Here is a 25,000-nt window from a genome sequence, read left to right as displayed (position 1 = left end):
ACCTATTAGCAGTTCTGATAGCCGAATAAAATTTTATGGGTTTAATCTAACAGTGTTGGTTTGAGAATATTTCTAATACAACAATCATTGAGTCCAAAACAATTTTGGGTTATCAGACCTGCAAATATGTACGCGTTGGGTTAGAGGGTTAACAAGCTGTTAAGGGTTCTTGCTCGTTTAATCGTAATCTATCAGATGAAACAACACACATCATTCAAATCGTTTTTTTTTAAATATTAGGAACGCTTCAACTGTGACTAAATCTATTTGATTTCAAGCAATTTCTAGAGATTTAAAAAAATCCTTAATTCTAAATTGGGGGCTCCCGATAGCTCAGTTGGTAGAGCACTCGCTTCACACGCAAAGGGACCGAAATCGACTCCGAGTGCAGTCAAGATTTTTTCAGACCCTTCCACCCCCCCTTGTCCACCCAGCAGGGAATGAATGGGTAGCTGAGTCTATTAGATTTGGCGGAATTTACTTTGCGATAGACTAGCGTCCTATCCAAGGGATAGAAAGCAATTGCTATTGTCCGTTTCACGCTATAGAAACCAGGATAAAATCCGACTCCTTGGGACTGTGAAGGACTACTTTTTAAATTCTAAATTGAATCCCAACCGGTAAACAGGAAGTAGAATTACTTGGGTATTTCTACCCATCCGTCTGCTTACGTTTCTACAACAATTTCTAATGCTGCCGCTACTACTTCTACTATTTGCTACAAAATTACTTTAAGCGGAAGCGGAACGATTCAGACGGTGAAACCAAAATGTTATAAACATTAGAGAAACAAACAAACAAACAAATAATAACCAAAAGAAAAAAAAAAGGAAACGAAAATTGATTCTTTGTCTCTTGTAAACCAACAGATAGATTTTAGTCTTTTGAATAATAAATGCATATGCGCAATAATTTATAAAAATCTAGAAACCATACACACGTAGGTACATAGATTTGAGTTGATTTCAATCAATTTCAGATGTGTACTTCAACCAGGGCTAGTTTAAGGCGACACGGGATATCTTAGGCCATTTACTGAGAAAAAAAAAGATTGCCTATTTTAAAGTTAGATTACATATTCATCTTTTAAATAATGAAAACCCAAATAGATATAAAAGGCGTCCAATAATTTAACTTTTAAAATAAGCAATCATTTCTGTTCTATTCAGAAAATGGCCAAAGTACCCCCCCCCCGGACCCGTGGCCTAGATTGCCTCGGTTGACGGTGTCTGAAGAGATGTTGACATTGCAATCGCCAATATTATGAAGTGTCAACTGGTCACCTGTCAATCTTAGATAATATAAATGTTTGGCTAAAATTAATAATATGGTTTTTATCGTGTTTTATCTCACACGCTTAGTTTGGAGATTTTCAAATAATATATGTTATATTATGTTCTGAGTATTTATTGCATGTTCACCAGTTAACTGCTATGGAAAGACTTCAAATATCCATCGATTTTAATGACCATCATTTGGGCAAAAACTCTCAAACCTGGGACTTACATGAAGACTTCACGTAGTCCCAGGATTGATTGCATTTTTGTTGCCAAGATAAAGGTCATTTAAATCGATCGATATTTGAAGGACGGGGTTGTTTTTTTTAAAGTTTAAAAATATACGTATCTCGAATACGGCAGTTACCTGATTAAAAAACACAGTAGATATGATGTGACGCTTCATCACGTTTAGACAGGATAGTAACATTTGGGACTTACGTACTTTTTAACATTTTCCTTACCTATTACTAGAGGAAATTATCACATTTGATACGATACAATGAACTTTTAAAAAATAATCAAATTTATTTTATTCATCACAACATTTGAAAAAAATACTATATATGTATTACTAAAAGAAATTACTGCTGTTTTGTAAAGCTTGTCTTTGTATGCGGCTATGTGGTCTAGTGGTATGACACTCGCTTTTGGATCGGAAGGTCCTGGGTTCGAGCCTCGCTCGTCACATAGTTGAGTCCTTGGAAAAGGCCCTTTATTTACATTCTCTCACCGTACTCAGATGCGAAATGAGTACCTGACTGTCAACAGCTTTGTTTCTGTCGGAAAAATTGTACTATGGCCAACATGTTACGTGTTGCTGTTGTTCTGGGACCATTTGTAAAGCGTTTTGAGAACATCTAGTCGATATTGCTCTATATAACAGCTCAAGTTTAATTTTTCAAAATAGTTTTAATTGATGCTGTTTGTTTAGCCAAAAAGCTACAACATCCGCCAGCCGGATATAACTACTAAGACAAAATTATGTGTAACCTTAAACGGTTATAGTCTTGATAGAAAGTAGGAGAATTACTCATAAACATGGCTGGCTAAAAACAACAACAAAGAGCTGAGTGACGTTAATTTTGTTTCTTCTATAAATATGTACTAATTCATTTTTGAGTTTGGGTGTAAAAAAAAACAAATGTTTGTGTTGGGTCAGTATGGCATTTCGGAGAGAATTAATTAATATACATTAAAATAATGTATTCAAATTCATTTATTAAAAGCCCCCGCCAAAAAAAAAAAAAGACAATATCTGATAATGAAATGTGGTTTTATTAATTTTATCTTTAAATGCCAATTTTAGTCGATTTCTTGTCTTTTTTTTTATTGAAATACCAAATAACTGGTAACTTTTGCTATCTATCACCAATGCGTTCGTCTCGTCTAGACAGATAGGATCTTATTTGGCACTAAACTAAGATTGTCTTTGGCTCCCTGGAGACTTGGCCACCAACCGTTTGAAAGGCTAGGAACGCCAGAGCAGAGCTAAATCTTGCTTGAGCCAAGCTATTAACGTTGTAAGCGTCAGTGTTGTTTGGGGACGATGCGACTATGTCGTGAGCCACGCCATTAACGTTGTAAGCATCAGTGTTGTTTGGGGACGATGCGCCTAAGTCTGTCTGCAGATTTTCTATCAAGATGTTTATTTTTAGAATTTAAATTTCTACCGATACACCCTTTTATTATTATAAACGTTTTAAGTTTTTACGATCGCGTAATGCATTACATTCTTTCTTTCTTTCTTTCTTTCTTTCTTTTTCACTTTCTCTCTCTCTCTCTCTCTCTCTCTCTCTCTCTCTCTCTCTCTCTCTCTTTGTTGTTGGAATGCCATACCTTTAACTTTCTTACGGAACAAATTTGGATAGATAAAGACCTGGACAAGCGTGTATGACCTCGAGGTCGACTGATTTTATGGGATGTTTTTTTAAAATATATTATTTTTCCTTGTATTTTTCTTTCCTGCTTTGTCTGGCACCTTTCATACACACTTGTTCAGGTCTTTATCTTTCACCGGTACCTGCTCTTAGTTACTTAATTTGAACTTTGGATAGCCTTTCCAATCTACCACTATACATAATATAGAAATATGTTCTGTAAAACTAAATTTACAAAACAGAATTAAAGTCTTACAGACATAAATATATTTATTTTCTTCATACAAATCTGAATGTTAATTTTTTTTTCATTATATCGTAACAAATCTAGCATATTTTCTGTAATAATTGGTAAGGAAAAGGTTAAAAAGTAAGTCTTAGATTTTACCATACTGTCAAAATAAGACTAAGCATTTATCTAACATTTCTTGTTGATATCCCAAAGCTAGGTCATGTTTCCATATTCTTGCTCTTCTCACAATTTACCTCTTAACTACTGAATTCTATCTCCTAAATATGTTAAAAGTCTTTTATCTTTTATATTCTGATAAGTAACATGACAATATAAAAACACTTATATAATTATCGCCTAACTTTTATTCTCAAACCAGCGTTGTGATCAGTGAAGGATTCAAGCAAAAAATATTACAATCTACCAGCACTGAAATTGAAATCTAAGAAAAAGCTAAAACTTATTCATTTGCAAAAAAATGTTATCAAGATTGAATTATAATTTATAGTTTACAAGCACGAAAAAATTGGAGGTTGAACACAAATTATATCTAAGACATAAGTTGACAAAGGCTACGATCCAACCGTAGCCTGTGTCAACTCATAGCCTGACACTAGGACTTTTATTTTGACGTCATTTTTAGGTCTAGTGAGTTGTTGATAGAGGGACGCAAGGAAACAATTGATTCAATTGGTTGAACTGTTGAATACAACTCACGATTTGTTTTCTTTTGTGGCCAAAGACATGTCTTTTGACGTAAATGTTTGGCCAGTGTCAGGCTAGAATTTGACGAAAGCTACGATCCAACCCAACGTTTGTGGACCATTGTATGATGTCAGAACAGGCCAATTTCGAGCCCCGTTTTTAACCAGTTCATTGCCGTACTCTAGAAAGCCACGTATTTAAAATTTGGCCAGAAAAAAACATCCTGGGACCTCGAGGTCTTTATTGAAGTCCAAGGTTTGATATATTTTGGCAAGATGAGGTCTTGGATTTGAGAGTTTTTGCTGAGAAGAGGATCATTCAAATCGATCGATATTTGAAGGACGAGTTTTCTGGCCAAATTTTTAAATACGTGTCTTTCTAGAATGGGGAAAAGTTGGTTATAAGGCCAAGCACTTAATAAAACCAATACACAAACAACAACATTGTACACACGCTCGTACTGACTGATAACCATCTGAACAAGACTGTATTTAACGGTGCCAAAGCAAGCAAGAAAAATACAACAAAAAAAAAAAAAAAAACAAAAAAAAAAACACCCCCCCCCAACGAAACAACATCCCAAAAACGCAGTCTTTCTCGATTGGGGATCGAACCTCAGACCGCCTGATTACCGGTAATCAGAAGGGTCTGAGGTTCGATCCCCAGTCGAGGAAGACTGACTTGTTTGGGATGTTTTTTTTTTTTGTTTTGTTTTTTTTTTCTTTTATTTTCTTTCTTGCTTCGTCTGTCACCATTTCATACACACTTGTTCATATTTTTATCTTACTCCTTACAGTGCCTGCTCCCATATTTCTCAAATTGATATCGTGTTATACTTACTGACTACACACTCCTCCACCATGAGTATCTGGTCCACTTTGGCCTCTTCTATCCCTTCGTTGTAACACAGTCTCTTCAGTGCGTTACACTGGGCCTGGGGACGTCAAGGGATAAGACAAAATGATAGATAATATCAGATAGGATAAGATAAGAAAAAAAACGGTTTGTCAGACCCAAGCGGTCGGAGTTCATCCCGCTTTCTATAGCGTTAAATGGACAGTAGCTTTTGCTTGCAACCCTTTGGGCAGGACACTAGTTTACAGTCTTGTTAGATCGTTACACTGGACCTGGAGGGTTCAAGAGATAATACTAAATAAGATAAGATCAGATGAGATAAGATAAAATGTTATAAAGGTGTTTGTCAGACTCAATGGTTCGGAGTTTATCCCGCGGTCTATAGCGTTAAATTGACAGCAGCTGTTGCTTGCAACCCTTTGGACAGGACACTAATTTACTGACTACTAATAACGATCCTCTACCAAATGTATCTGGTCCACTTTAGCATGTTCGATCCAACACAGTCTCCCTCATGCCTGTTAAGCGAATTTACAATTTATTTTCGACAAAGACAACGCTGTTAACGTCCAGGTACTCATTTTACACCTGAGTATGGTGAGAGAATGTGAGTAAAGAACCTTCTTTAAGGACTCAACTATGCGCCTCTCAGAGCGAGACACGAAGTCGAGTGTCAGGCCGTAGCCATCGTTATGTTATAGCCTGACACTGAAACCCAAAAGGACTGGCATTTTGACGTCATTATTTGGTTTTTGCACCGCCTAGTGAGTTGTCGTTAGTAGAGCTCAAGGAAACAAGTTATTTCATTGGTTGAACTATTGAATACAACTCACGATTTGTTTTCTTTTGTGGCAAATAAAAAATGGCAATTTGACTTCATTTTATGGTCAGTGTCAGGCTATAAGTTAACGATGGCTACAGTGTCACACCTCTAGACCACATAACCGCACAAAGGCATAATCAAAGATAAGTATTGAATTGTAAGTTTGAATATTTATTAGACGAAGACAGATACTGTGGACGTTTCGGTTTTCCCCTTTACAAATCATTACTTAACTTTATTTTTTTCCTTCGAGCTTTAAGCAGCAACATTTTCATTTAAGGCAGAAATCATCGTTTTCATCAAAAAGAAAAAAAGACAAATAAAAATAAAAGAAATACAAAAAATACAAAAAAACAAACAAACAAGAAAAAAACACGAAACAAAACAAAAAGAAAGCAAATAAAAAAAAAGAAAGAAAGAGAGTAGACAGTGATACTTGTTCGTCAAACAACACCCTACGGTTAATTATAATAATGAGAGAAGTAATGATCAAATAATAATAATTTAAAAAATATTAATGAGTAATAATAATACCAATAATACATTTTTTTTTCTTAATCCGGAAAGGAGCGTGAACAAATAAAGTAACACTAGAAAGAACTCTTTCAACAACCAATCAACGTTGTCTGCCACCGATTGAAGCCATGTGATTGGCTCAACAAATAGACGGGAGCCTGGAGGGGCAACGCGGGCTGAGGAATATGGCGTGTATTCCTACTCCATGCTGTATCCTTGGCAACTCTCTCCCCCATCTTTTGATGTGATTAAAACGGACTGGATCTCCCCGTACTCCAACAAAACGCTTTTTTTAAAACCAAAAACAATGCAGAGATTACATATTAATTTGCACTCTGGTAACCCAATTTTCTTATAGGTTCATATTGATGGTGTCAATCGCTGTATTGATTGTTTGATTGGGGTTTTATTTCTTGGTTGATTTTGGCTGAAGAAGGGTTTTGAGCCCGAAACGTTCAGTGTTTTTTTTTGGTGTTCTCTTTTGAAGCGGATATATTCATTTTGTTTATTACTTTTTTCTAGTTTGAGAAATTACACTCATCGCTCTTAACAAGTCATATTGATACAAAATGAATAAATAAATAAATATATAAATTGATAGATAAATAGATAAATAAATTGCGAGCCACCTTCTCAAGGCGGGATAATATGAACCACGTGAAGATGAATTTGGTTCATACAGGAACTTATTTAATTTAAAGCCAAAATTATCAGACGGGGCTTGGTTCATTTCTATGCCTTTCGGTGGAGAATTAATACAATTTCTTGCTCTTACGTTGCAAAAAAAAAAACCAAAAAAAAAAAAAAACAAAAACAAAGAAAAAAAAACCCCAAAAAACAAAAGAAAACAAAAAAAAAAACAGAAAAATAGGAACAGAAAACAGACAAACAAAAAACAACTCTAAGTTCGTATTTCTCTGTTCTGTTAGGAGTCCGGTACCTACATTCCGGCACAATACCGATTTGAGCCGACGGGTCGGTCACATATATTTGTGGCTTGTCATCTCTAGAAGGTATTAATTAAGAAGTTGGGGCGGGTGGTTTACACGCTATATATTTGAAAAATATTGTTAGGAATATGAGACGTGAGTTTAAGTTTGTTTTCTGTTTTTCCATAGAGTACTCGTTGGATTATAGCACGCTGTCAGGAGAAACAGAAAAAAACCCCTAAAAAACAAACCAACAAAAAAAAAACAAAAAAAAAAAAAACAACAACAACAAAAAACAACAACAAAAAACCCCACCAAAACAACAAAAAACAACGGCCCCACCCCCAAAAAACAACAAATTATAAAACAGCAAAAAACAAAAACGAAAAAAAATAAAATAAATAAAACCCTTGCTGGAATCCGGTCGTGCCGAAATTCGATGCTCATGAGAGGTAATAATGACTCATGCATCAGCAATTCGGTCACCCAGTTCCAGGCGTGTCGTATTGCATACCCCAGACCGTGCTGGGGTGGGCACTCACTACATTCTATCCGACTGACATCACAACACGACTTTCCACTTGTCAAGCAAAGGAGGGACCATCAAACAAGTAAAGACGTTTAAATATTTAGGCACTCTCATTACCTATGACGCACGTGACATAGAGGATATAGATAGTATGCGCTTGGCTAAGAAGCTCATAACATTGCCATCCGGAAGTATTACGGACTAACACACAAAACTGTGTGTATCCATGAACGTTTATAGTCGGGTTAACACAGTTCAGTGAGCATTACTCATAAACGCGGATGGCAAAAAAAAAAATAATAAAGACATGAGTGACGTCATCTTCGAACTATCTATAAAACAAAGAATAGCATTAGCAAAAAACGTGTTCCATAAAATGCGACCAGTTGTGTCAAACAACAACCTATACTTGAAGACCAGAATGAAAATAGTGAAAACATTTGTTATAAGTCCACTTTTATACGGTTGTGAAACGTGGACGCTTGACAAAGAATGTACGAGGAGGTTAGAGGCATTTGAGATGTGGGTGTATAGAAGAATGTTGAGGCTATCGTGGACAGACAAGCAGTGGCGTGGCATGCTTACAGTATAAGGCGGTGCCAGAATCAGAAGAAAACGACTTAAAACATGCTATATTTGTAAATACAAAAGAAAGAAAGCAAATTAAAGAAAAGATTTACTCAAATAAATAAGAGGCGGTATATGCCATTTCTCAGTTTTATTTTTTAAAAAAAATGCTGTAATCCATTTTTAAAGATGGATGCGGTGCCAGGCACCAAATCAACCAATATGGCCACGCCCCTGCAGACAAGTATCTGAACGAGGAAGTGTTGGAGAAGGTAAGAAAGGGAAGAATGTTGATCGCTACCACCTGAAAGAGACAGTTACGGTTTCTGGGACGTGTGTAGAGAAGAGACGGAATAGAAAAGTTGGTAACGTCTGGGATGATCGAAGGAAAGAGAGATAGAGGAAGACAAACAATGACTTATTTAAATAACCTAAGAATGGCCAAATGTGATTTTAAAAGCAACACAGATTTCATGCTCACCGCAGAGCATTGTGATTCGTGGAGACAGCTGACCGGCAACGTGCTCAAGAGTACAAGCCACGATGGATGGACATGGATGGACATGGATCGTGATTCGTGGAGACAGCTGACCGGCAACGTACTCAAGAGTACAAGCCACGATGGATGATGGATGGATGGATGATGGATGGACATGGATCGTGATTCGTGGAGACAGCTGACTGGCAACGTGTTCAAGAGCACAAGCCACGATGGATGATGGATGGACATGGATCGTGATTCGTGGAGACAGCTGACTGGCAACGTGTTCAAGAGCACAAGCCACGATGGATGATGGGTGGATGGATGATGGATGGACATGGATCGTGATTCGTGGAGACAGCTGACTGGCAACGTGTTCAAGAGCACAAGCCACGATGGATGATGGATGGACATGGATCGTGATTCGTGGAGACAGCTGACCGGCAACGTACTCAAGAGTACAAGCCACGATGGATGATGGATGGACATGGATCGTGATTCGTGGAGACAGCTGACCGGCAACGTACTCAAGAGTACAAGCCACGATGGATGATGGATGGACATGGATCGTGATTCGTGGAGACAGCTGACCGGCAACGTACTCAAGAGTACAAGCCACGATGGATGATGGATGGACATGGATCGTGATTCGTGGAGACAGCTGACCGGCAACGTACTCAAGAGTACAAGCCACGATGGATGATGGATGGACATGGATCGTGATTCGTGGAGACAGCTGACTGGCAACGTGTTCAAGAGCACAAGCCACGATGGATGATGGATGGACATGGATCGTGATTCGTGGAGACAGCTGACCGGCAACGTACTCAAGAGTACAAGCCACGATGGATGATGGATGGACATGGATCGTGATTCGTGGAGACAGCTGACCGGCAACGTACTCAAGAGTACAAGCCACGATGGATGATGGATGGACATGGATCGTGATTCGTGGAGACAGCTGACCGGCAACGTACTCAAGAGTACAAGCCACGATGGATGATGGATGGACATGGATCGTGATTCGTGGAGACAGCTGACTGGCAACGTGTTCAAGAGCACAAGCCACGATGGATGATGGATGGACATGGATCGTGATTCGTGGAGACAGCTGACCGGCAACGTACTCAAGAGTACAAGCCACGATGGATGATGGATGGACATGGATCGTGATTCGTGGAGACAGCTGACCGGCAACGTACTCAAGAGTACAAGCCACGATGGATGATGGATGGACATGGATCGTGATTCGTGGAGACAGCTGACCGGCAACGTACTCAAGAGTACAAGCCACGATGGATGATGGATGGACATGGATCGTGATTCGTGGAGACAGCTGACCGGCAACGTACTCAAGAGTACAAGCCACGATGGATGATGGATGGACATGGATCGTGATTCGTGGAGACAGCTGACTGGCAACGTGTTCAAGAGCACAAGCCACGATGGATGATGGATGGATGGGTGGATGGATGGATGGATGGACATGGATCGTGATTCGTGGAGACAGCTGACCAGCAATGTGCTCTAGAGTACAAGCCACGATGGATGATGATGGATGGACATGGATCGTGATTTGTGGAGACAGCTGACTGGCAACGTGCTCAAGAGCACAAGCCACGATGGATGATGGATGGATGGATGGATGGACATGGATCGTGATTCGTGGAGACAGCTGACCGGCAACGTACTCAAGAGCACAAGCCACGATGGATGATGGATGGATGGATGGATGGACATGGATGGTGATTCGTGGAGACAGCTGACCGGCAACGTGCTCAAGAGTACAAGCCACGATGGATGATGGATGGATGGATGGATGGACATGGATCGTGATTCGTGGAGACAACTGACTGGCAACGTGTTCAAGAGTACAAGCCACGATGGATGATGATGGATGGACATGGATCGTGATTCGTGGAGTCAGCTGACCGGGAACGTGCTCAAGAGCACAAGCCACGATGGATGATGATGGATGGACATGGATCGTGATTCGTGGAGACAGCTGACTGGCAACGTGCTCAAAAGCACAAGCCACGATGGATGATGATGAAATTCTATCCATCTGATTAAAATCGTCCCAAGGTTTCACGTAGTTTTGTGTGTGTTGATACTCTTGATCCGGCTGGCAGAAGTCGTGATCAAAATACCTAAACGCATAGATAGTATCAATTGGAGAAAATTAATAATCAGTTTTACTTTGAATCAGTTGGTAGAGCACTCGCTTCACACGCAAGGGGCCGAGATTGATCCCGGGTGCAGTCGAGATTTTTTCTGACCCTCCTGTCCACCCAGCACTGAATGGGTAGCTGGGTCTGTTAGAGAGTTCTTTGCAAGACTAGCGTCCTATCTAAAGGATAGCAAGCAATTGCTATTGTACCTTTCACGCTATAGAAACCGGGATAAATTCCGGGCTCTATGAGCCTAATATATCCGAAGGAATACTTTTTTCTTTTTCTTTTTTTTTTATATATTTACTATAAAGCCCCTTCTGTGACATCTGATTCATCCCGGCATAATACCATTTTGAGACGATGGGCCACATTTAAATTAAAATGTAATTCAGGCCTAGATGGAAATTACTATTATTATTATTATTATCATCATCATCATCATCATCATCATCATCATCGTCATCGTCATCGTCATCGTCATCGTCATCGTCGTCGTCGTCGTCGTCGTCGTTGTTGTTGTTGTTGTTGTTGTTATTGTTATTGTTGTTGTTATTATTATTATTTTTATTGTTATTTGATATAGCGCCAGTATCCACAAATAGTGCCCAAAAGTGCTATACAATAATATATATATATTTGGTATCAAATGCATGAAGGACGTTTTGTCAGCAATTCACTCGAGATCGAGAGTGTAGTCATTTGCTTTGCCAAGGGCACATCACTCCTAACTCACTTTTTAAAAATAAATTCTCTTTTTTTATTATATTGTGTCGTGCTCTTAAAACTCGATATTTTCAAACTGGAAATAGAAGTAATCTTTTGATAATATGAGGATCTTGCTTTTAATGATGGAGAGGGGGGGGGTAGACACACATGGAACATCCCGCCGCTCTTCATCATCATAATGGTTTTTATTGCGTAAGAATACATCAGTGTTGGTTGTTGTTTGTTTGTTAATTAATTCTATGTCTTTTTGATGACGCCAGCCATCAGAGTTCTCCCCCCCCCACCCCCCCCCTCCCTCACACCCTCACACCAGCAAATTCCGAGACTTTATCGAATTGATTAAAACATATTTATTATTTATTGTGGTCGTTTTTAATTTTAATCTTTAAAAATGGTGTGGGGAGGGGGGGGGGGGGGGGGGGGGGGGGGTGTGACACTTTGAGGTCATTTCATCGTCGGTAAAATTGAAAATATGAGGGGAAAGGTTCTAGATCTAAAGTTTAAGTTCTAAAGAAAAAAGTTACAAAGGAGATTGGTTCAAATAGCGAACTGGATATTCCAAACGACACAACGCTTTCAACGTCGATGTACTCATTGTACAACCCAGTACGGTGAGAGACTGTGAGTAAAGAACATTTTCCAAGGACTCAACTATACGCCGCTCAGAGATGGACTCGAACCGAAGGCGGGTGTCGTACCACTAGACCATATAGCCGCAGAATTTCATAAAACTCTTTGTAATACGCCCACTCTTACGGCTTAACCATAAAAAGATGATGTTTGATGATCCAGCAGGATGTGACAAGACATCACAAGATGTCCTTGACCTTTCTAGACATAATGCAAATTGTATGTTCTAGGGCTTTCCTAGTCCTCCTTGGCACAAAAAAGTCATGTACGGTATTTAAAACATGGCCATTGATTGTCTAATGACAAATAAACAGGAGTAGATGGTATTGATAATGCGCGTTTGCCTAAGAGACTAACAACATTGCCATCCGGAAGTATAACGGACCAACACACAAAATTATGTATAACCTTAATCGTTCATAGTTTAGTGAGAATTACTTATAAACGCGGATGGCAAAAAAAAAAAAAAAAAAAAAAAAAAACAATAACAATAACAAAGTCCCCAGTGACCTCAACTTCATACTATCTATAGTCGTGATAGCTCAGTTGGTAGAGCGCTAGCTTCAAACGCAGAAGAATAGGATACTAACCTTTCTAGACAAAGCTTGGGGGACACGATAGCAAGTGGGTAGAGCACTCGCTTCACACGCAAAGGAACCAAGATCGATCTGACCACTTCGAAACCAAAAAGAAGTTCAGTGGGGCTGCTTGATCTAACAAGTTTCCGCCTTTAACTCACTCAACCCTAACGCCGACTATATCCGTAGTATACAAGGGGTTATTTTTTTTTTTACCCCATGCCTATTTATTACATTTTTATGAGACAAATTATAGGCGTATTATCACAGCTAATGTTTTTATTTTTTTACATGTTGATGGTAGCTGAATAAAACTATTCTATGTACATGCCCATTGTTTTAAATTATTTTTTTCCAATTTTTGGAAAGTAGCAAAAATCTCTAGGATTGAGTGAGTTTAAGTAGAGAGAATATACATCAAGACTCTTGTCTCATGAGTCAAGTTTCATATATATATAGAATCATTGCTATGCTATGTCCATTTACTACTTGTATTCCATCCATATCTAGAACCACAACATGACAACGTGGCGTGACATGCTTACAGTATAAGGTGGTGCCATTGATCAGAATGAAATGACTTATAACATACTATATTTGTAAATATACAAAAGAAAGAAAAAAGAATAAAGAAAGACTTACTCAAATATGTGACCCATAGTCTCAAAACGGTATTATGTCGGAACGAACCAGATGCTTAAGAGCCGAATTTAATATTAAACTGGTCAAAAATATAAATTGTTGGCATTAGCACCCTAAAATATGGTATCCACTCTCCTCAATAAAACATACAAACTCAACATAAGTCTGATATTTCTGGTTATAAATTCAATTTTCAACATCTTAACCATCCCGACTTAATACCGTTTTGAGGCGAAGGGTCACATATGTAAGAGGTGGTATATACCATTTCTCAGCGGTTTTTTTTAGTTTCTTTTGAAATAAAAATACTGTAATCCATTTTTGAAAGATGGATGCGGTGCCAGACACCAAATCAACAAATATAGCCACGCCCCTGGTCTGGACTCCATTGACTTGTCAGGTACACGCTATTATGGTTTCATCTCAATTCACCTCTCTGACCTGACTTCTTTATGAAGCCGTTTATTCACATGACCACCCCATTGACTGATATGTGACAACTCTGGTCTCAGCCATGTCTAAATATATAAATAGTCTATGATTCACACTCTTGTAACAACAAGTCGGGGAGAGAAGGCTCAGCTCTAGTTAGACTAAGGTATGAAGCGACTTTTTTAAAAATTGGGGTCATGGATAGCTCACACGGTAGAGTCACGATCTCTCCCCGGCCAGGCGGAGTTGTCGTACCAGTAAGGTCGCGGGTTCGAGCCCCCATCGCCGCCGCGAAGTTTTTATTCTCGGTTATCTTCTGGCACTTTCCTACTCACTTCATTTCTTGTAAATACCGCCACTTTAAGGTTAACATCCAGTTTGAATCCTTGGATGATTTCATTTACCCTCCTATTTTTGATAGAAAAACAGGGAGTTTTGATTCTTTGGAAAGTTCTGGTAATCCAATTATTTGTAACAAATTAATTGCCGTACCCTGGAAAAAAAGTATCTAAAAGTTTGGCCAGAAAACTCGTCTTTCAAGTATCGATCGAGTTAAATGACCCTCATCTTGGTAAAGACTTTCAAACCTGGGAAATCACAAAACCCCAGGTCTGAGAGATATCTTTGGTGAGATAAAGGTAATTTAAATCGATTAATATTTTAAAGACGAATTTTCTGGTCAAATTTTTAGATACGACTTTCTTTTCCAGAGTACGACAGTTAACTTGTTAAATTAAAAAAAAATTACTAGCGGTTGACGAAGACATTTTTAAAAAACTTTTTATATATCGCAATATCCACATAACATGCTCAAAACGTGCTCCCTGGCCAATAGCAACACTTAACATTTAGGACGTGACATGACGCCTATTAGACGATATTACAATTTTCCTGACAGAGACAACGTTGTTAACGTCCAGATACTCATTTTACTCCTGAGTACGATGAGAGAATGTGAGTAAAGAGCCTTTTCCAAGGAATCAACTATGCGCCGAGTGAAGCTCGAACCCAGGACACACTGGGTGGGGTTCCTACCTCCCATAGTGGACAGGGAGGTACTTATTGTGTCTTCTATCCCCCTATATCTGTTTTCCAACTTGCATTCTGTCTTTGTCTTGGAATGAGATTGCTTGGTTTTGTCCTGGCCCTGGTCGGGGTCCTGGCTAGGAGGGAAACAGTCGAATGCATAGTTATTGTTTTAGGAGATGATATTTTTTTCCTTGTAAATCATCTCTCTGTTATGTATTATTATATTTGTTCTAATTTATAATGTAAGCATTTGAGTGTGTTCCTCTTAGTGGGGCCGTGCTTGTGTCCGGATGAGACTTTTAGGTGATCTCAAACTAAGAACATTGATGGTATGCTCTTGGAATCTACATCTGATCCCTATTTGTTCCCAGTTCCCCTTTGTCTTACTTTTTCTTGGATGCTTTAATTGTAATTCTAGAACTTTTTACTGTCCCATTTTCTTCCATTTTACTGGCACTGATATAACCTAAATGTGTTGTAAGCGCCGTAAAACCCTTTGTCACAGTAAAGATTGTTCACAATTATCTTATTAAATTTTATTTTATTAAGAACTGAATTCATCTCACTCCAGTTATATTTCAGTAGGCTTAGATAAACTTTACCTTCTAATATTAGATCGTCTTTCCTTTTATAGCCTTCCCTCGAATTAATTTCTAATTAGTGAATACTTTTCGTTCTACATTCTGTCACGTAGCCACTTATTATAAAAGCTGATAGGTCTAACATTCGACACTCACTTTCTCTCCACAATCTATGCCGGACGGCCAGTCGCTCTATTCCTTCTATATACTGTAAGATTTTTATCTTTTGGGACTTTGTAGATATTATATCTACACCATTAAGACGCCGGAGCTTTTAACTTTGATTGTATAATCTTCAAGGATCAAACCCGAGCCCGCTGTCAAAGGATTACATATTAACCCATTACCAATTGCCTGGAAGTGGAATTTTACGAGTCCGATCCTGTTATCAGAGGAATAGATCATCCAAGCCCATCAACTGCCTGGAAACATAAACTTATGAACCTGACATATTATCATAAGTTACGTAAAATATTCATATCTCTATTTGTAACTGCCACGATCACTGTTTATCTCTTTTAATTAAATTTCATCATTATTTTTATTTCATTGTAAACAAATCGTTAATTGTTTTTCATTTATAGTAACTAGTAAATTCTGGGGCCTCATTCTACATATATCTTTATGCATAGTCGAGTAGCTCTTTACTCACTTGAGACCATGACACCCTTAAAAACAAACAAAACATAAAAAAAACAACACAGGACAACCCCTACCACTGGAGGTCAGGGACCCCTGACAAGCCAGAGAAAAGAGAGAGAAAAAAAAAGACAAAGGGAAAATGGTAATTAGTGAATGAGAAGGGAAATAGATATTAGATAGAAGTGCATGTGTCCATTTATCTCCCCCTAGTGACAAAATAACCCAATATCCTAGTTGTTACCTTGTATCGTTTCTTATTGAATTTCGATTACATCACATCGAGATATACTAGATAATGCCCACTCTTGCCCCCCCCCCCCTCCCCCCTTCTCCCCACTTTTTAAAATATCTAGCTTCATTATACCCATCAAATCAAGGTCGGGTGATACTGGTGGCCTACTAAGTTCATAAAAGGTCAAGGCTGTCAATAAAGCACCTTGCTGTTGCTTCACTGCTGCTGCTGTTGCTTCTGCTACAACCGTCGGGTTGCTATCAGGGGAGGTAATTAATACCATTAGGGACCCTCGGACTTGATCCTACCCGATACAATTACGGTTCTTTACGTCGAATAAAGAATTATCTGGAAACTGATAGGCCGTCCCTTTGTGGGCCACAACGAGGTCAATCATGGCCTGCACTCTCCAATGGCAGCAGCTTCTTATGGTTCACACTATTATGTTATGACGATCGACCCAATCAGCAAAGTCCGGTCCGCATTCGTGCACAGTCGCGAACCCGCCCGGTAGCATCGTCACAACACACCTTTCGACTAGATGCTCTGCCGTTTCGGGTTCTTGCCCACAGCGTGGACATAAAGGACAGGAAGTTAGACCCCACTGATGTAACGCACCGGCCGTTAGGCAGCTCCTCGACCGAAGCCGATTCGCAGCTACCCAGTGTCTCCTCTTACTGGTATCAAAGCCTGGCAACTTCTCACCAAGCTTAGAGGAGTGTAGGTCCCCGCCCCCACGAGGGATTGAATTCGTCCAAACCGACTTCCATCTCGTATGTGCAGCTCTGTCCGTAGTCAGGGATTCTGCGTACAAGGGTTGCCGGGACTTATTTCGGCTCGAAACGGGGGCACCGTTCATTATGCGCATGAGAGGGGTATCCCCATTCCCTCTCTCTTTGATCTTACTCAGCCAGTTTCCCGTAATGGTCTCCCTCCGGACATCGGGGGGCTGGATCGCTGCCATTACCGGGCCCCATTCTCTAGGGGTTGTTGCTAGCGTTCCCGACACTATGTGCATCGACTTGCGAAGTTTTACATCCACCTTCTCAACGTTTCTGCTTCTACCCCACACTGGAGCGCAATACTCCGCGGTGGAATAGCATAGTGCCAGGGCGGATGTTCTCAGGAGCGCTTGGCTAGCGCCCCAAGTCGATCCCGCCAGCTTCCTCAGAAGACTATTCCGCTTCTCTATCTTCCGGGCAACCCCTTCGAGATGAACCCGATAGGTAAGGCTGCGATCCAGCGTCACCCCTAAATATTTTGGACGCGGCTCATATGGGAGTGGCTGGTCCCCGACTAGGACATTCAGTTTACGGGTGTGCCAGCCACTGCATAAGTGAAATGCAGTGGCCACGGTTTTTGAAGTGTTCATCTTCAGGTACCACTTGTCAAAGTAGGATTTGAGTCTGGTGACGTCCTCGCTGAGTACGCTCTCGAGACGGGTCCACACTTTACTCTGAGTAACGAGTGCCCAGTCGTCTGCGTATCCCAGCCTCAGGGAGGAAGTGTTCGGCATATCGCTAATGTAAACGTTAAACAACATTGGCGCAAGTACCGACCCCTGAGGGACCCCATTCTTCAATTTCCTAACTTTGCTCGTGACGTCTCCCAGCGCGACGTGGAATTGCCTTTCCCCTAAGATCGAAGAGAACAACTTCAAGGTCTTTTTGCACCTTATGCTCAACCCATCGCACCAGACCGTATCGTACGCCGCTGATAGGTCTATAAACACAGCACCTGTTTGCTGTTTTCTCTCGAACCCGTGCTCAATATGCTCTGTAAGGGCAATGACCTGCTCCGTGGTGCACCTCCCTTCCCTGAAGCCTGCCTGCTCAGGTGGCAGGGCAGCGTCTAGGACCGGCCCCCATCGGTTTAATAGAACACGCTCCAACAATTTGTAAAGACAGCTCAGCAGCGATATGGGTCTGTAACTGTCTGCCTCCTTCGCCGGCTTCCCTGGCTTCAGGATGGCAACTATCTTCGCATGCTTCCACACTTGTGGAAGCTTTCCGTTTGCAAGGATGTCAGACATTGCCTCTGCTAGCCAGGCCCGTGCCCTGGGGCCCAGATGCGTCACCATATCGGGATATACACCATCTATCCCAGCTGCTTTGCCGTTCTTCACTTCGCTAATGGCTGCACCCACTTCTCGGGGACTGAACGGGGCCGTCCAGTCCGACTCCTCCGCAGGTAGCGAGTCCAGAATCGTACGGTACGCCTTGCGGACACCGCGCTCAAAAGCCTGATTAGGGATCCGCTTGCTACGGTTCTTAATATTCTTGGCAATTGTGTCTGCCTCGCATTCCGGTGCAGCCTTCGCGAAATTCCGATCTGGGTCCAATTTCTTTATCAAACGCCAAGCGTGGCGGCTGGAGTGTGTAAAGTCGAGACTTTCCACGGTCTCCTGCCACCGTTGCTTCCTTCTCTCCAATGGCGGATCGCCTTTCTCAATATTGAACAAAAAACAAAACAAATAAAAGGAAAGTCCACTTCACATAGATCAAAGCGGCTATCAATAATAATAATAATTATAATAACAATAATAATAATAATAATAATTATAATAACAATAATAATAATAGTAATGATAATGATAATGATAATAATAATAATAATAATAATAATAATAATAATAATAATAATAATAATAATAATAATAATAATAATAACAATAATAGTAATGATAATGATAATGATAATAATAATATAATAATAAATAATAATAATAATAATAATAATAATAATAATAAAATAATAATAATAATAATAATAATAATAATAATAAATAATAATAATAATAATAATAATAATAATAATAATAATAATAATAACAATAATAATAATAGTAATAGTAATGATAATGATAATAATAATAATAATAATAATAATAATAATAATAATAATAATAATAATAATAATAATAATAATAATAATAATAATAATAATAATAATAACAATAATAATAATAATAATAATAATAATAATAATAATAGTAATGATAATGATGATAATAATAATAATAATAATAATAATAATAATAATTATTATTACTATTATTATTATTACTATTATTATTATTATTATTATTATTATTATTATTATTATTATTATTATTATTATTATTATTATTATTATTATTATTATTATATCATTATCATTACTATTATTATTATTATATCATAAAGTCCACACACAAACATACAACATATATTCAAACATAATATAACATTTCTATGTTCCTTACCCGGAATAGTTGTAGTTTGACCTCGGACTCTCGTAGAGAGTTGACTATTTTCTTCTTCCTCCCGTAGATCAGTTTGAGACGGAAGTGCTCGTGGTCTTGTACGGCCACCACTAAACCTGGGGGATATTATTTAACAAAATATAAATAGTAGTAGAAGGAACGAAATTGACGTCACTCCGATCTTTGTTATTGTTTTTAGACAGATATTTTAATTAGATTGATTATCACTAAATTGTAATATCAAACGGAAAATACACGGTCAAGGCTACACATAGTTTTGTGTGTTGGTACTTTGTATTTGGCTGGCGGATGTTGTGAGTATTTTACCTAAACGCATAGAATAAATATGATAAATAGATTCCCTTTATTCATCCCAATTCTTGAAAATGTCCCAACTTTTACCCGATATACAGAAAAATTCCCGATCTTCCCTCGACTTATATAACAAATTTCCGACTCTTTATGGACTTACAGAAATATTACCGAGTTTTGCCCGACAGACAGAAAAATTACCGACTTTTTCCCAACTTTCTGAGAAATTCCCGACTTTTACAATTTTTTTACATTTTCAAGTTCGTTAGCAGGTCTGGTTTACCCAAACATTATAGATAGTATGCACTTGGCTAAGAAGCTCATAACATTGCCATCCGGAAGTATAACGGACCAACACACAAAATTGTGTGTATCCATGACCGTTTATAGTCAGGTTAATACAGTTCAGTGAGCATTACTCATAAACGCGGATGGCAAAAACAATAACAAAGACCTGAGTGACGTCATCTTCGAACTATCTATACCGCTTAAAGGCTATTGTGAGTACTTCCTGTTAACGACACGTATGACCCTCCACGGTAAACACGAAGGCCAGGATGAAGACAAAGTCCTGGATCTTCTTACCTGAGCACGATCTGCATACACTTGGTGGTACTGCATTCTTTCATAAAAATTACGATTTAATTTTTTTTGAAGTAGGCCGGCCTGGTTTAAGAGCAGGTCTTTGCTCCGTACCCGAAAGTTATCAAGTTTGAATATCCACTGCTGCGCCGTGTGGCCTTGCGGCGCTGCACTGCGGCTAACGCCTGGGTTATTCCAATATTCCTTAGGAATAGACTCTAGAGAAGGAAAAAAATTCCCCTAAGGGATGAAAAAAGGGAATTTTATTTAATTATTTTTTTCCTTACCCCCAAAAAAAAAAAAATACTTTGGAGAAATCTAGGTACTGAAAATGGAAAAGAAATCGAACATTGATAGAATGTTGACAATGAAGATATCAATGATTGATAAATGGGAAATTTTTTTTTGGGCGGCGGGTCCATATTGTGAGTACTTACTGTTAACGACACGTATGACCCTCCAAGGTAACAAGAACGCCAGGATGAAGACAAAGTCCTGGATCTTGTACCTGGGCATGATCTGCATACACACTAGGTCCACCACGAAGGAGATGAGGACGACGCAAAGGTCAAATGTCTGTGGAAGGACATATATGTGGAGATTTCAATTGAGGTATTAGTGGGCTGTTACATTCACAATGGGACATAAAGAACGAGGCATCATGTCTGTTTTTCGATAATACAGTTCTTTTCCGACAGAGACAACGCTGTTAACGACCAGGTACTCATTTAACACCCGAGTACCCTGAGAGAATATGAGTGAAGAGTCTTTTCCAAGGACTAAACTATGAGCCGAGCGAGGCTCAAACCCAGGACCTTCCAAACCAAAAGCGAGTGTCATACCATACAAGACCACCTAGATCCAGGATCGATCTATTTGTGTGACTGCTCTAACCACCAAATCCCCGCCAAATTAAAGGGACGAAAAGTCATGACGTCACACCCTCTACTAGTATGGTTCCTAAATCCTTGGAAGTGTGTATGTAACCAGTCCTTCGGAGTACTAATAATGAATAGGTTACATACAGGTGGCATAACTTTCAGTAGCAGTCACGATGTATCGGCAGATTCTCTGGAGTAAGGGACGTAACTGAGTAATAGGATGGTCTTTATTGACGAACAGCATATATTTAGACTAGAAATAAGACACCAAGTAGTATCCAGTCCCACGAAGACTGGTTTTACACTTCCAATGAGATTGGAACCAGTATTTTGACAACGCAATATTTGTTCATTATTGAACATGGAAGCAGGCCCAGGATTGATCTAGAGAGTAACCGGTGATAGTCTACGCACCAATAATCCCCCCAGCGAAATTGAGTATAACTCAATTAACTATGCTTATATACGGGACGGGGCACTTTATTTTCTAAGGTCTGATACACCAATTCTTTATGCCCCTGAAAAGTTAAATGGAAATTGGAAATATTAAAAACAAATAAAAATTTTAAAAAATGACGCAAAATATTGTCGATTACAACAATGTGTTAAACTAGGCCCATAAGTGGGTTCAGATGTTTGACCTGCATATATGTACACGCTGCTTAAAACCTATGCCTTCTGGGATCATTTCAATAAGTTATTGTTGAAAAAAAAATAAATTCCCTTTATTCATCCCATAGGGGAAATTTGTCTCTAGGGTCTATTCCAAGGGAAGACTGGAATAACCCAGGCGTCAGCCGCTGTGCAGCGCCGCAAATTGAGCTAGGGCGAGGTGACTTGGTCAAGGCGGGTGATTGAACTCGGTACCTTCTGTGTACGAAACAAAGACCGTGAGTCTGAACCACGCTGTATGAACTCAAACTATGCTTTAAACCGCCGATTCCTTCTGGAATAATTGCAGTACGTGGTTGTTATGATTGTCCTTTTTAAGGCAAGAGAAACTGGGATAAACTCCAAGATTCATGGGATGGGCGAAAGAATGACTGTAACTAATGACTTATTAGAGGAAAGCTTAATTATCAACGTTGTAGTGATGATGATGGTGATGATGATGTTGACGATGATGATGATGATGATGATAATTATAATATAATAATAATAATAATAATAATAATAATAATAATAATAATAATAATAATAATAATAATATAATAATAATAATAATAATAATATAATATAATAATAATGATAATAATAATAATAACAACAACAACAACAACAACAACAACAACAACAACAAGAACAACAACAAGAACAAGAACAAGAACAAGCAGAAACAACAACAACGACGACGACGACGATATCATTGCAAGACTACATTGACTTGACTGACTTATGCAACTGTCTGAATAGAACTTTTACAGTAAATTAAGTTATCTGGGATTTACGATGCGAACGAGAAATCGTTCCAAAATAACCAAGTTACCAGACTGGCGTACTCTGTGAAAATGCCTTTTAAAAATCTTGGCCAGAAAACTCGTCCTTCGAATAATGACCGATTAAAAAGAATCCTCCTTCAGAGCACTAAGGCCCATGGAGCCGGAGTTTATCCCGGTTTCTATTGCGTGAAACGGACAATAGGGATTGCTTGCTAACCTTTAAATAGGAGGCCAGTGTATCGCAAAGTAATTTTCCGCCATATCTAACAGATCTAGCTACCCATTTACCGCTGGATGGACAGGGAGGGGGGTCGGGGAATAAAAATCTCGACTGTACCTGGGATCGATCTTGGTAGCTTTGCGTGTGAAGCGAGTGCTCTACCAACTGAGCCCCAGTTCAACTTAACAAAAATGTTAAAACTTGGAACGTCGCGATGACGCTAATCTTGGCAAAAAAATATTTAACCTGGGACTTCACGATGGACCAGGTTTTAGAGTATTTTGTCAAGATCTGGGTCATTTTAATTTGTAGATGAATTTTTTTTTTAAATTGAGCTTTTATATAGCGCAATATTCACTAAACGTGCTTAAAGCGCTTTACAAAGGATCTGTGACCAACAGCAACATTTAACATGTAGAACGAGGCATGACGCCTTTTAGGCGATATTACAATTTTTTTCCGACAGAGACATCGCTGTTAACGGCCAGGTACTAATTATTTTACACCTGATTACGGTGAGATAATCTGAGTAAAGAGTCTTTTCCGAGGACTCAACTATTCGACGAGCGAGGCTCGAACCCAGGACCTTCCGATCCGAAAGCGAGTGTCATACCACAAGACCACATTCTCCAAGCGACCCCGTGCCCTTCAAAACTGGACATTGATTCTCAGTTCAATTTTCTGTGAGACCCTAATACTATGGGAAAGACCAGCTAAGCCTGTGGTCAAAAAGGCTTTACGAAGCAATAACTGACCCCAAGAGTCTTGTATAACTGTCTATATATAATAATCATCATATATTATGCTATAGTATATTATATATGAATGGTAGAGATATAATTTGTTTGTACAAACCACTGATCCCCGCATTCACGAGAAACTGGGTCAACATCCGGTCGTTGGCAGGGATGTGTTTTGGTTCTCTACAATCCTTTAACTCTTTCAATCCGAACACCGACTATATCCGTTGTTTATCTGGGTTACTTTTACCCCATGCCTCTTTATTTTATTTTTATGAGACAAATTATAGGCGTAATATCCAAGCTATTTTTCTTAGTTTTTACATGTTGAATGGACGTTGAATAAAGCTATCTATTTTCATGCTCACTTTTACTACATTTTTTCCAATTTTGAAAAGTAGCAAAAATCTCTAGGATTGAGTGAGTTAAGGTTTTGTGACAAAGAGGCTCAAAATCCGTATTATATCGGTGTTAAATGTCCTTCATGGAGTCGGAGTTTATCCCGGTTTCTATAGCGTGAAACGGACAATAAATAGCGATTTCTTGCTATCCTTCGGATAGGACGCTGGTCTTTCGCTGGTCTTTCGCAAAGTAATTTCGGCCAAATCTAACAGACTCAGGTACCCATTCACTGCGAGGTGGACAGGAGGGTGTATTGGTCCGTTATATATCCGGTTCTTGTTCGACTGTACTTTTTAAGACATTTAATATTCTTTGCCAATTTTGATTTAATTTCTTTACATTTCACATTTCATTTATATATTACCTAATTGTGTTGTGATACAGTTGACGTTTCTTCTATAATCTGTTACCGAATTGTGTTGTGATACAGTTGACGTTTCTTCTATAATCTGTTACCGAATTGTGTTGTGACACAGAATTATAATTTCTATGCAAGGATGAATAAAGTAAAGTCTAGTATGGTTTAGTATAGTTATACATCCGGATGGCAATGTTGTGACCTTATTAGCCAAGCGCATACTATCTATAGATTGTGTGCGCTTGGCTAAGAAGCTCACAAAATTGCCATCCGGAAGTATAATGGACCAACACACAAAACTATGTGTAACCTTGAACGTTTATAGTCGGGTTAATACAGTCTAGTGAGAAGTACTCATAAAC

At 39.0% G+C, this 25,000-nt stretch overlaps 1 protein-coding gene across 1 annotated transcript in view; it reads right to left on the bottom strand.

The window, feature by feature from the left end:
• LOC144978902 (uncharacterized) overlaps nt 1–25,000 on the bottom strand; it is a 296,697-nt gene that overhangs the window by 15,645 nt on the left and 256,052 nt on the right. The window contains exons 9-11 of the mRNA XM_078925502.1: nt 21,036–21,174; nt 19,705–19,820; nt 4,935–5,028 (exon numbers count right to left, since the gene is read on the bottom strand). Of these exons, the coding sequence (XP_078781628.1) occupies nt 4,935–5,028; nt 19,705–19,820; nt 21,036–21,174 (349 nt within the window). The remainder of the gene's footprint in view (nt 1–4,934; nt 5,029–19,704; nt 19,821–21,035; nt 21,175–25,000) is intronic.

The sequence above is a fragment of the Berghia stephanieae genome, chromosome 8 (genome assembly GCF_034508935.2).
Source record: "Berghia stephanieae isolate SIO BIC M18660-M18661 chromosome 8, UCSD_Bste_1.3, whole genome shotgun sequence".
Lineage (NCBI taxonomy): Eukaryota > Metazoa > Mollusca > Gastropoda > Nudibranchia > Aeolidiidae > Berghia > Berghia stephanieae.
Note: the sequence above shows the minus strand (reverse complement) of the source record. Positions and strands in the feature narration are given on the sequence as shown.